We start from the raw sequence: 11,904 nt of genomic DNA on the forward strand, positions 1-11,904 counted from the left end.
TACAAGTTGAGGGAATACAGGGTAGGGGAGATAGCTCTCAGTACAAGTGAGGGAATACAGGGGTAGGGGGATAGCTCTCAGTACAAGTGAGGGAATACAGGGGTAGGGGGATAGCTCTCAGTACAAGTGAGGAGGTAATACAGGGGTAGGGGGAGTAGCTCTCAGTACAAGTGAGGGAATACAGGGTAGGGGGGATAGCTCTCAGTACAAGTGAGGGAATACAGGGGTAGGGGGGATAGCTCTCAGTACAAGTGAGGGAATACAGGGGTAGGGGGGATAGCTCTCAGTACAAGTGAGGGAATACAGGGGTAGGGGGGATAGCTCTCAGTACAAGTGAGGGAATACAGGGGTAGGGGAGATAGCTCTCAGTACAAGTGAGGGAATACAGGGGTAGGGGAGATAGCTCTCAGTACAAGTGAGGAATACAGGGGTAGGGGGGATAGCTCTCAGTACAAGTGAGGGAATACAGGGGTAGGGGGGATAGCTCTCAGTACAAGTGAGGGAATACAGGGGTAGGGGAGATAGCTCTCCAGTACAAGTGAGGGAATACAGGGGTAGGGGGATAGCTCTCAGTACAAGTGAGGGAATACAGGGGTAGGGGAGATAGCTCTCAGTACAAGTGAGGGAATACAGGGGTAGGGGGGATAGCTTCAGTACAAGTGGAGGGAATACAGGGGTAGGGGGATACAGGGGTAGGGGATAGCTCTCAGTACAAGTGAGGGAATACAGGGTAGGGGAGATAGCTCTCAGTACAAGTGAGGGAATACAGGGGTAGGGGGAGATAGCTCTCAGTACAAGTGAGGGAATACAGGGGTAGGGGGGATACAGGGGTAGGGGGATAGCTCTCAGTACAAGTGAGGAATACAGGGGTATGGGAGATAGCTCTCAGTACAAGTGAGGGAATACAGGGGTAGGGGGATAGCTCTCAGTACAGTGAGGAATACAGGGGTAGGGGAGATAGCTCTCAGTACAAGTGAGGGAATACAGGGGTAGGGAGATAGCTCTCAGTACAAGTGAGGGAATACAGGGGTAGGGGAGATAGCTCTCAGTACAAGTGAGGGAATACAGGGGTAGGGGGGATAGCTCTCAGTACAAGTGAGGGAATACAGGTAGGGGGGATAGCTCTCAGTACAAGTGAGGGAATACAGGGGTAGGGGAGATAGCTCTCAGTACAAGTGAGGGAATACAGGGGTAGGGGAGATAGCTCTCAGTACAAGTGAGGGGAATACAGGGGTAGGGGGATAGCTCTCAGTACAAGTGAGGGAATACAGGGGTAGGGGGGATAGCTCTCAGTACAAGTGAGGGAATACAAGGGGTAGGGAGAGATAGCTCTCAGTACAAGTGAGGGAATACAGGGGTAGGGGGGATAGCTCTCAGTACAAGTGAGGGAATACAGGGGTAGGGGGATAGCTCTCAGTACAAGTGAGGGAATACAGGGGTAGGGGAGATAGCTCTCCAGTACAAGTGAGGGAATACAGGGGTAGGGGAGATAGCTCTCAGTACAAGTGGGAACAGGGTAGGGGATAGCTTCAGTACAAGTGAGGAATACAGGGGTAGGGGGATAGCTCTCAGTACAAGTGAGGGAATACAGGGGTAGGGGAGATAGCTCTCAGTACAAGTGAGGGAATACAGGGGTAGGGGAGATAGCTCTCAGTACAAGTGAGGGAATACAGGGGTAGGGGAGATAGCTCTCAGTACAAGTGAGGGAATACAGGGGTAGGGGGGATAGCTCTCAGTACAAGTGAGGGAATACAGGGGTAGGGGGGATAGCTCTCAGTACAAGTGAGGGAATACAGGGGTAGGGAGATAGCTCTCAGTACAAGTGAGGGAATACAGGGGTAGGGGGATAGCTCTCAGTACAAGTGAGGGAATACAGGGGTAGGGGGATAGCTCTCAGTACAAGTGAGGGAATACAGGGTAGGGGAGATAGCTCTCAGTACAAGTGAGGGAATACAGGGGTAGGGGGATAGCTCTCAGTACAAGTGAGGGAATACAGGGGTAGGGGGATAGCTCTCAGTACAAGTGAGGGAATACAGGGGTAGGGGGGATAGCTCTCAGTACAAGTGAGGGAATACAGGGGTAGGGGGGATAGCTCTCAGTACAAGTGAGGGAATACAGGGGTAGGGAGATAGCTCTCAGTACAAGTGAGGGAATACAGGGGTAGGGGGGATAGCTCTCAGTACAAAGTGAGGGAATACAGGGTAGGGGAGATAGCTCTCAGTACAAGTGAAGGGAATACAGGGGTAGGGGAGATAGCTCTCAGTACAAGTGAGGAATACAGGGGTAGGGGAGATAGCTCTCAGTACAAGTGAGGGAATACAGGGGTAGGGGGGATAGCTCTCAGTACAAGTGAGGGAATACAGGGTAGGGGGGATAGCTCCAGTACAAGGAGCGGAATACAGGGGTAGGGGGATAGCTCTCAGTACAAGTGAGGGAATAACAGGGTAGGGGAGATAGCTCTCAGTACAAGTTGAGGGAATACAGGGGTAGGGAGATAGCTCTCAGTACAAGTGAAGGAATACAGGGTAGGGGAGATAGCTCTCAGTACAAGTGAGGGAATACAGGGGTAGGGGGGATAGCTCTCAGTACAAGTGAGGGAATACAGGTGGTAGTGGGGATAGCTCTCAGTACAAGTGAGGGAATACAGGGGTAGGGGAGATAGCTCTCAGTACAAGTGAGGGAATACAGGGGTAGGGGGGATAGCTCTCAGTACAAGTGAGGGAATACAGGGGTAGGGGGAGATAGCTCTCAGTACAGTGAGGGAATACAGGGGTAGGGGAGATAGCTCTCAGTACAAGTGAGGGAATACAGGGGTAGGGGAGATAGCTCTCAGTACAAGTGAGGGAATACAGGGGTAGGGGAGATAGCTCTCAGTACAAGTGAGGGAATACAGGGGTAGGGGAGATAGCTCTCAGTACAAGTGAGGGAATACAGGGGTAGGGGAGATAGCTCTCAGTACAAGTGAGGGAATACAGGGGTAGGGGAGATAGCTCTCAGTACAAGTGAGGGAATACAGGGGTAGGGGGGATAGCTCTCAGTACAAGTGAGGGAATACAGGGGTAGGGGGGATAGCTCTCAGTACAAGTGAGGGAATACAGGGGTATGGGAGATAGCTCTCAGTACAAGTGAGGGAATACAGGGGTAGGGGAGATAGCTCTCAGTACAAGTGATGGGGAATACAGGGGTAGGGGAGATAGCTCTCAGTACAAGTGAGGGAATACAGGGGTAGGGGAGATAGCTCTCAGTACAAGTGAGGGAATACAGGGGTAGGGGGGATAGCTCTCAGTACAAGTGAGGGAATACAGGGGTAGGGGGGATAGCTCTCAGTACAAGTGAGGGAATACAGGGGTAGGGGAGATAGCTCTCAGTAACAAGTGAGGGAATACAGGGGTAGGGGAGATAGCTCTCAGTACAAGTGAGGGAATACAGGGGTAGGGGGATAGCTCTCAGTACAAGTGAGGGAATAACAGGGGTAGGGGAGATAGCTCTCAGTACAAGTGAGGGAATACAGGGTAGGGGGATAGGCTCTCAGTTACAAGTGAGGGAATACAGGGGTAGGGGGGATAGCTCTCAGTACAGTGAGGGAATAGGGTAGGGGAACCTCAACAAGGGGGGTAGGGGAGATAGCTCTCAGTACAAGTGAGGGAATACAGGGGTAGGGGAGATAGCTCTCAGTACAAGTGAGGGAATACAGGGGTAGGGGAGATAGCTCTCAGTACAAGTGAGGGAATACAGGGGTAGGGGAGATAGCTCTCAGTACAAGTGAGGGAATACAGGGGTAGGGGGGATAGCTCTCAGTACAAGTGAGGGAATACAGGGGTAGGGGGATAGCTCTCAGTACAAGTGAGGGAATACAGGGGTAGGGGAGATAGCTCTCAGTACAAGTGAGGGGAATACAGGGGTAGGGGGGATAGCTCTCAGTACAAGTGAAGGGATACAGGGGTAGGGGAGATAGCTCTCAGTACAATGAGGAATACAGGGGTAGGGGGATAGCTCTCAGTACAAGTGAGGAATACAGGGGGGGGGATAGCTGCTCAGTACAAGTGAGGGAATACAGGGGTAGGGGGATAGCTCTCAGTACAAGTGAGGGAATACAGGGGTAGGGGGGATAGCTCTCAGTACAAGTGAGGGAATAACAGGGGTAGGGGGGATAGCTCTCAGTACAAGTGAGGGAATACAGGGGTAGGGAGATAGCTCTCAGTACAAGTGAGGGAATACAGGGGTAGGGGGGATAGCTCTCAGTACAAGTGAGGGAATACAGGGGTAGCGGGAGATAGCTCTCAGTACAAGTGAGGGAAACAGGGTAGGAGATAGCTTCAGTAACAAGTGAGGAATACAGGGTAGGGGAGATAGCTCTCAGTACAAGTGAGGGGAATACAGGGGTAGGGGGGATAGCTCTCAGTACAAGTGAGGGAATACAGGGTAGGGGGGATAGCTCTCAGTACAAGTGAGGGAATACAGGGGTAGGGGGATAGCTCTCAGTACAAGTTGAGGGAATACAGGGGGTAGGGGAGATAGCTCTCAGTACAAGTGAGGGAATACAGGGTAGGGGAGATAGCTCTCAGTACAAGTGAAGGAATACAGGGGTAGGGGAGATAGCTCTCAGTACAAGTGAGGGAATACAGGGGTAGGGGGGATAGCTCTCAGTACAAGTGAGGGAATTACAGGGGTAGGGGGGATAGCTCTCAGTACAAGTGAGGGAATACAGGGGTAGGGGGAGATAGCTCTCAGTACAAGTGAGGGAATACAGGGGGTAGGGGGGATAGCTCTCAGTACAAGTGAGGGAATACAGGGTAGGGGGATAGCTCTCCAGTACAAGTGAGGGAATACAGGGGTAGGGGAGATAGCTCTCAGTACAAGTGAGGGAATACAGGGGTAGGGGGGATAGCTCTCAGTACAAGTGAGGGAATACGGGGTAGGGGGGATAGCTCTCAGTACAAGTGAGGGAATACAGGGGTAGGGGAGATAGCTCTCAGTACAAGTGAGGGAATACAGGGGTAGGGGGATAGCTCTCAGTACAAGTGAGGGAATACAAGGGGTAGGGGGATAGCTCTCAGTTACAAGTGAGGAATACAGGGGTAGGGGAGATAGCTCTCAGTACAAGTGAGGGAATACAGGGGTAGGGGGATAGCTCTCAGTACAAGGAGGGAATACAGGGTAGGGGGGGATAGCTCTCAGTACAAGTGAGGGAATACAGGGGTAGGGGGGATAGCTCTCAGTACAAGTGAGGGAATACAGGGGTAGGGGGGATAGCTCTCAGTACAAGTGTGAGGAATACAGGGTTATGGGAGATAGCTCTCAGTACAAGTGAGGGAATACAGGGTAGGGGGGATACAGGGTAGGGGGGATAGCTCTCAGTACAAGTGAGGGAATACAGGGGTAGGGGAGATAGCTCTCAGTACAAGTGAGGAATACAGGGGGAGAGGGGATAGCTCTCAGTACAAGTGAGGGATACAGGGTAGGGGGGATAGCTCTCAGTACAAGTGAGGGAATACAGGGGTAGGGGAGATAGCTCTCAGTACAAGTGAAGGAATACAGGGGTAGGGGAGATAGCTCTCAGTACAAGTGAGGGAATACAGGGCGTAGGGGATACAGGGGTAGGGGCGATAGCTCTCAGTACAAGTGAGGGAATACAGGGGTATGGGAGATAGCTCTCAGTACAAGTGAGGGAATACAGGGGTAGGGGGGATAGCTCTCAGTACAAGTGAGGGGAATACAGGGTAGGGGGGATACAGGGGTAGGGGGGATAGCTCTCAGTACAAGTGAGGGAATACAGGGGTATGGGAGATAGCTCTCAGTACAAGTGAGGATACAGGGGTAGGGGGATAGCTCTCAGTACAAGTGAGGAATACAGGGGTAGGGGAGATAGCTCTCAGTACAAGTGAGGGAATACAGGGGTAGGGGAGATAGCTCTCAGTACAAGTGAGGAATACAGGGGTAGGGGAGATAGCTCTCAGTACAAGTGAGGGAATACAGGGGTAGGGGGGATAGCTCTCAGTACAAGTGAGGGAATACAGGGGTAGGGGGGGATAGCTCTCAGTACAAGTGAGGGAATACAGGGGTAGGGGGAGATAGCTCTCAGTACAAGTGAGGGAATACAGGGGTAGGGGAGATAGCTCTCAGTACAAGTGAGGGAATACAGGGGGTAGGGAGATAGCTCTCAGTACAAGTGAGGGAATACAGGGGGAGGGGGGATAGCTCTCAGTACAAGTGAGGAATACAGGGGTAGGGGAGATTAGCTCTCAGTACAAGTGAGGGAATACAGGGGTTAGGGGAGATAGCTCTCAGTTACAAGTGAGGGAATACAGGGGTAGGGGGAAGCTCTCAGTTACAAGTGAGGGAATACAGGGGTAGGGGGATAGCTCTCAGTACAAGTGAGGGAAATACAGGGGTAGGGGAGATAGCTCTCAGTACAAGTGAGGGAATACAGGGATTAGCGGAGATAGCTCTCAGTACAAGTGAGGGAATGACAGGGGTAGCGGGAGATAGCTCTCAGTACAAGTGAGGGGAATACAGGGTAGGGGGATAGCTCTCAGTACAAGTGAGGGCGAATACAGGGGTAGGGAGATAGCTCTCAGTACAAGTGAGGGAATACAGGGGTAGGGGGATAGCTCTCAGTACAACGTGAGGGAATACAGGGGTAGGGGAGATAGCTCTCAGTACAGTTGCCCCAGGGACTGGTCCGATTGCCATCTTGGAGTCAGGAAGGAATTTTTTCCCCTCTGGGGCAAATTAGAGAGGCTTCAGATGGGGTTTTTTGCCTTCCTCTGGATCAACTAGTGGTTAGGCAGGTTATATATAGGCATTATGGTTGAACTTGATGGACGTATGTCTTTTTTCAACCCAACTTATTATGTTACTATGTTACTATGTAATTCCAAATCCCATTCTGCAGGAGAAACCTGTGTAACGCTTGTTTGGCTATAAATAGACAAAACCCAGGCTGGTGTTAGAGCACGGGGTACATGCGACTCTCTTACACAGGGTGGGCCTTCACTAGGTGGAAGAGTGCAGGCGGAGCAAGGGTGTAGTCAGGCCCGGATCTGTGGAGAGGCCCCAAAGGCTCGGGCCTAGAGCAGCACAAACATAGAGGCGCCATGCCGCCCCGCCGCAGGGCAATTTCTACATTTTGCATACCCCCCAACTGTCCTGCTTTCAGCGGGACAGTCCCAGTTTTGATAGCACATCCCGCTGTCTCGGATAGTTCCATCTATGTCCCGCATTGAAGTATCCGGAACAGCGGGATGCGCTGGCGCTCCTTCTTCTTCAGCGGCTCCTCTGCATATGCGGCTCCTTTCGTGGCAGTGTCAGGCCCTTTTATAAGGTTGCACCCCATGCGTATTGACGTCACACGTACCCAGTGGCACAACCCTATAAAAGGGCCTGGCACTGCCACGAAAGGAGCCGCATATGCAGAGGAGCTGCTGAAGAAGAAGGAAGCACTGTGTATGGGGGGGCACTGTGTATGGGGGGGCACTGTCTCAATTGGGAGCACTGTGTATGGGGGTACTTTCTATGAGGGCACTGTATAGGGGGTACTGTCTATGGGGCAATTGGGGGCACTTTCTGTGGGGGGGTACTGTCTATGGGGGCAGTTGGGGCACTGTGTATGGGGTACTGTGTATGGGGGCAATTGGGGGCACTTTCTGTGGGGGGTACTGTCTATGGGGGCAGTTGGGGCACTGTGTATGGGGGCAATTGGGGGCACTTTCTATGGGGCATTGTGTGTGGGGGCACTGTGTATGGGGGCTCTCTGTATGGGGGTACTGTCTATTGGGCCATTGGGGGCACTGTGTATGGGGGGGCAAAACTGGTACATAGTTATAACTGACTGCCTATTTGTATTTATATGTAGGAGTTGCTATATTGTTTTCCTTAGGTAGTACAGTATGAGGGTATAGCACATTTGCATCTGATCCCGCCATTTCTATATAACTATATAAAAGGAGTATTTTGAAAAAAAAATGGATGGGGTGTGGCAATTGGGACGTGGCCACAAAAGTGGGCGTGGTTAAAAAAATTGCCGCGCTACGCGTGCCAAATCTTTTTGTCCCTCTTTTCATTTTTCAAATGTTGGGAGGTATGCATTTTGCTCCCATACAGAGCAATGGGGACCTCTCCCCACAGCTCCGTATGGGACTTTGCAGCGGGGGGAGCTGTTTCAGTGGTTCGCCCCCTTAACTCTTGAATCTCCCCGCTACCCCAAGCTCACAGCCTTACCTTGATGTTTAATTGTCCTGGGAGGAGCATTTGTGACAGGCAAGGGTCAACTATCAGCATTGGCGGCATCCCTCTCCCTGCTCCTGCTCACTGGGTCAGGGGCTGAGGGGGCTCTGTCTTTTATCAGGCGGAAGAGGCTGCTGCCTTTATTTGTGTGCTGGGCAGTTTCACCTTCCCACCCCTAACATATATCTCTCACTCCTGGGAATCTCTGGCAGAGCACAGCATGCAGGGGAATAGACAGAGGTATCGCTGATCAGTTCATAAAATCTAGCAGACATTTAAAAGGGGCCCTTATAAGTTTGGGAACCTTAGGCCTTGTTAATATGGCTGGAACTTCTACTGGTACATTAATATTGTTTTGCTTTCAACTGATTAAGAATGGAAGGAAATAACATAGATTTATGTACCACTGGAATTGGCCCTGTTTATAACTTTGGAAAATGCACAGAACTTTTGGCATGTCTGAAGTTGATTGGTAATTTTACTGGCATGTCTGGGGTTAATATGCCCTTTATCAATTTAATGTAGTCATACTGGCATGTTTGAAGTTAATATGTCCTTTATTCTTTTTATTTAGCGATTATACTGGCACATCTGGGGCAGGTAAAGTGGGTGTGGCATGTGGGGGCGTGGTCACAAAGCAGGCGTGGCCAAAAAATTCTTGCTGTACTACCCGCGTCACATATTTTTGTCCCTCTTTCTCTTAATGAAATGTTGGGAGGTATGGTTGAACTATAGTACAGTTTATTGTCAGAGACAAATGATTCAGCAGGGTTATACTCACAATGCAGATACAGATGGCAAATGATAGTAGTGCTCTGGGGACAAACAAGGGAGGTTACACACCGGTTTATCCCACCTCTGTTGGGAGTCTGGGCAGGGTAAATGCACCTTTCAGCTTGGCACCCCTATGGGGGCAGTCAGGATAGATACCCCAGTCCTCAGGTTGATAACCCCTAGCTGAAGAGTCCTGCGGGTGACTAGGGATCAGGGCTTGTTCTGGCCAGTCTCCTGTCTACTCTGAGGCAACATTGGATGGAAGGTACTTCCAGAACTATTATCCTTGATGGGGCTTGAAACTGCCCTTGCTTGCCAAGTCTCTCCTACAACTTCTGCTATTCTTTCTATTCCTCGTTCACGGGGCCCCGTCCCCGACTTCACCAGAGTGGATGGTATCACTCTGGGGCAATAAGGCTTTTCTGGGGCCTAGTTCCGCTCCCAGGCTCAGTGGAGCTTCACCTGAGATACAGAGGCAGCCAAAGAGGAAGCCCCACCCCTTTGCTAAACACTAACACATTAGAGTGCAAGAGGTGTGGTCAACTTTAAACTGATACAGGGGTCTCTGCCCAGTAACAGCAGAAATAAGGAGGTGGTAGGGTTTAAAGCCACAGGGGCATTTTTATATCTCAAATTGTTACGTTCGCAACATTTACGTGCGACTCTTACCCCAAATGCATTCAAGTCAATTGGTGTTTGCAGAGACTTTTTTGTCACAGCAACATTTTTCTTGACAATTTTGTGCAAGAAATTTGACAATGAATCCACTGCGAATCCATGAATGGTGAAAATATTCCCACGTCACTATGGTGCTCGCTGCCGGAAGTGCGTATGGGGCAGAATAGTGTCAGTCCGCTCAGTTTTGCCCCCACTCCAGATCTCTGCACTTGGGTTTGTACCTGAGTTGGGTTCTGTCTATATGTATTTGCCCCTCTATGGATGCCAAGGCTGGACAGGCCCATCTAATGCGTTACTGAAGCCCCCTCAGACCTCTATGTCTCCCCCATATCCACTCTTCCTGGGGCAGAGATAAAAGCCCTGGGACAAATAAACACTTTGCTTTGCCTCCAACAGGTTTGGGTCGATGCCGGAACACAGATCTTCTTCTCCTACGCCATCTGCTTGGGGTGCCTGACGGCACTGGGCAGCTACAATAATTACAACAATAACTGCTACAGGTAGGTATGAACCATTGGGGTAAGTCAGGACTGTTCCACTGGAGGCCCACGGGCCACGGCCAGTCCGGCTATCACTCTGCAAAAAGGCTCTACAAGTGGCCAATTTATTTGACGATAAAGGTGCCAACTACTCAGTGCCAACCTCCATGAACCCAGGGGCGCTTCTGCCATTAGGCGAGTTGAGAAACTCGCCTCAGGCGGCAGAAGCGCCCCAGTTACCAGGGGCGGCAAAAAGCCGCTCCTGGTAACTTTAAGAGCCGAATTTCCGGTTTTTAAACCGGAAATTCGGCTCTTCTAGTGCAGAGAGCGCATCCAGGAGCCGCCTCAGGCGGCGATATGTCCAGAATCGCCCCTGCATGAACCCCTGGCTCAACTCATTCCTAGCCAAGCTTCTAGATAATCCATAGAAACATCAACATTTGTCTGGGGTAGAATGTTGGGGTAAAATGTTGGGGGCCAATGGAACAATAGAAAGACATGGGAAAAGAGAGGGTTACACCGCAGTGTAAGAGGCGGGGACTATTTGCCCACCCAGCCCTGGAACCCTGTGCCAGCCGGCAACACCTTGTGTAGGGGCCCCGCCAAAATGGTCCCAATGGGGCAGAGGTGAACTAGTCCCCAGGGCTAGTAGATGCTCACAGTGTTCCCTTACCCCAGGAATGTCTTACCCCTGAGCCCCAGTACTGGTGGGTGGCACCACAGGGTACCAGGGCCACATATAGGGGTAGGTAGGAGTACCTAGGGCACAACGGAAGGGGCTGTTAGTTGTGTAACTCATCTCCCAAATACACAGGGTGCCAGGGCCACATATAGGGGTAGGTAGGAGTACCTAGGGCACAACAGAAGGGGCTGTTAGTTGTGTAACTCATCTCCCCAATACACAGGGTACCAGGGCCACATATAGGGGTAGGTAGGAGTACCTAGGGCACAACGGAAGGGGCTGTTAGTTGTGTAACTCATCTCCCAAATACACAGGGTGCCAGGGCCACATATAGGGGTAGGTAGGAGTACCTAGGGCACAACAAGGGGCTGTTAGTTGTGTAACTCATCTCCCCAATACACAGGGTGCCAGGGCCACATATAGGGGTAGGTAGGAGTACCTAGGGCACAACAAGGGGCTGTTAGTTGTGTAACTCATCTCCCCAATACACAGGGTGCCAGGGCCACATATAGGGGTAGGTAGGAGTACCTAGGGCACAACGGAAGGGGCTGTTATTGTGTAACTCATCTCCCAATACACAGGGTGCCAGGGCCACATATAGGGGTAGGTAGGAGTACCTAGGGCACAACGGAAGGGGCTGTTAGTTGTGTAACTCATCTCCCCAATACACAGGGTGCCAGGGCCACATATAGGGGTAGGTAGGAGTACCTAGGGCACAACGGAAGGGGCTGTTAGTTGTGTAACTCATCTCCCCAATACACAGGGTGCCAGGGCCACATATAGGGGTAGGTAGGAGTACCTAGGGCACAACGGAAGGGGCTGTTAGTTGTGTAACTCATCTCCCCAATACACAGGGTGCCAGGGCCACATATAGGGGTAGGTAGGAGTACCTAGGGCACAACGGAAGGGGCTGTTATTGTGTAACTCATCTCCCAATACACAGGGTGCCAGGGCCACATATAGGGGTAGGTAGGAGTACCTAGGGCACAACGGAAGGGGCTGTTAGTTGTGTAACTCATCTCCCCAATACACAGGGTGCCAGGGCCACATATAGGGGTAGGTAGG

At 51.3% G+C, this 11,904-nt stretch overlaps 1 protein-coding gene across 3 annotated transcripts in view; it reads left to right on the plus strand.

The window, feature by feature from the left end:
• Positions 1-11,904, plus strand: part of LOC100497766 (sodium- and chloride-dependent GABA transporter 3) — a 119,942-nt gene that overhangs the window by 88,447 nt on the left and 19,591 nt on the right. For all 3 annotated transcript variants that reach the window (XM_031901299.1, XM_031901297.1, XM_031901298.1), the window contains exon 8: positions 10,075-10,178. In XM_031901299.1, coding sequence (XP_031757159.1) covers positions 10,075-10,178 — 104 coding nt within the window. The remainder of the gene's footprint in view (positions 1-10,074; positions 10,179-11,904) is intronic.

The sequence above is a fragment of the Xenopus tropicalis genome, chromosome 4, assembly GCF_000004195.4.
Source record: "Xenopus tropicalis strain Nigerian chromosome 4, UCB_Xtro_10.0, whole genome shotgun sequence".
Classification (NCBI taxonomy): domain Eukaryota; kingdom Metazoa; phylum Chordata; class Amphibia; order Anura; family Pipidae; genus Xenopus; species Xenopus tropicalis.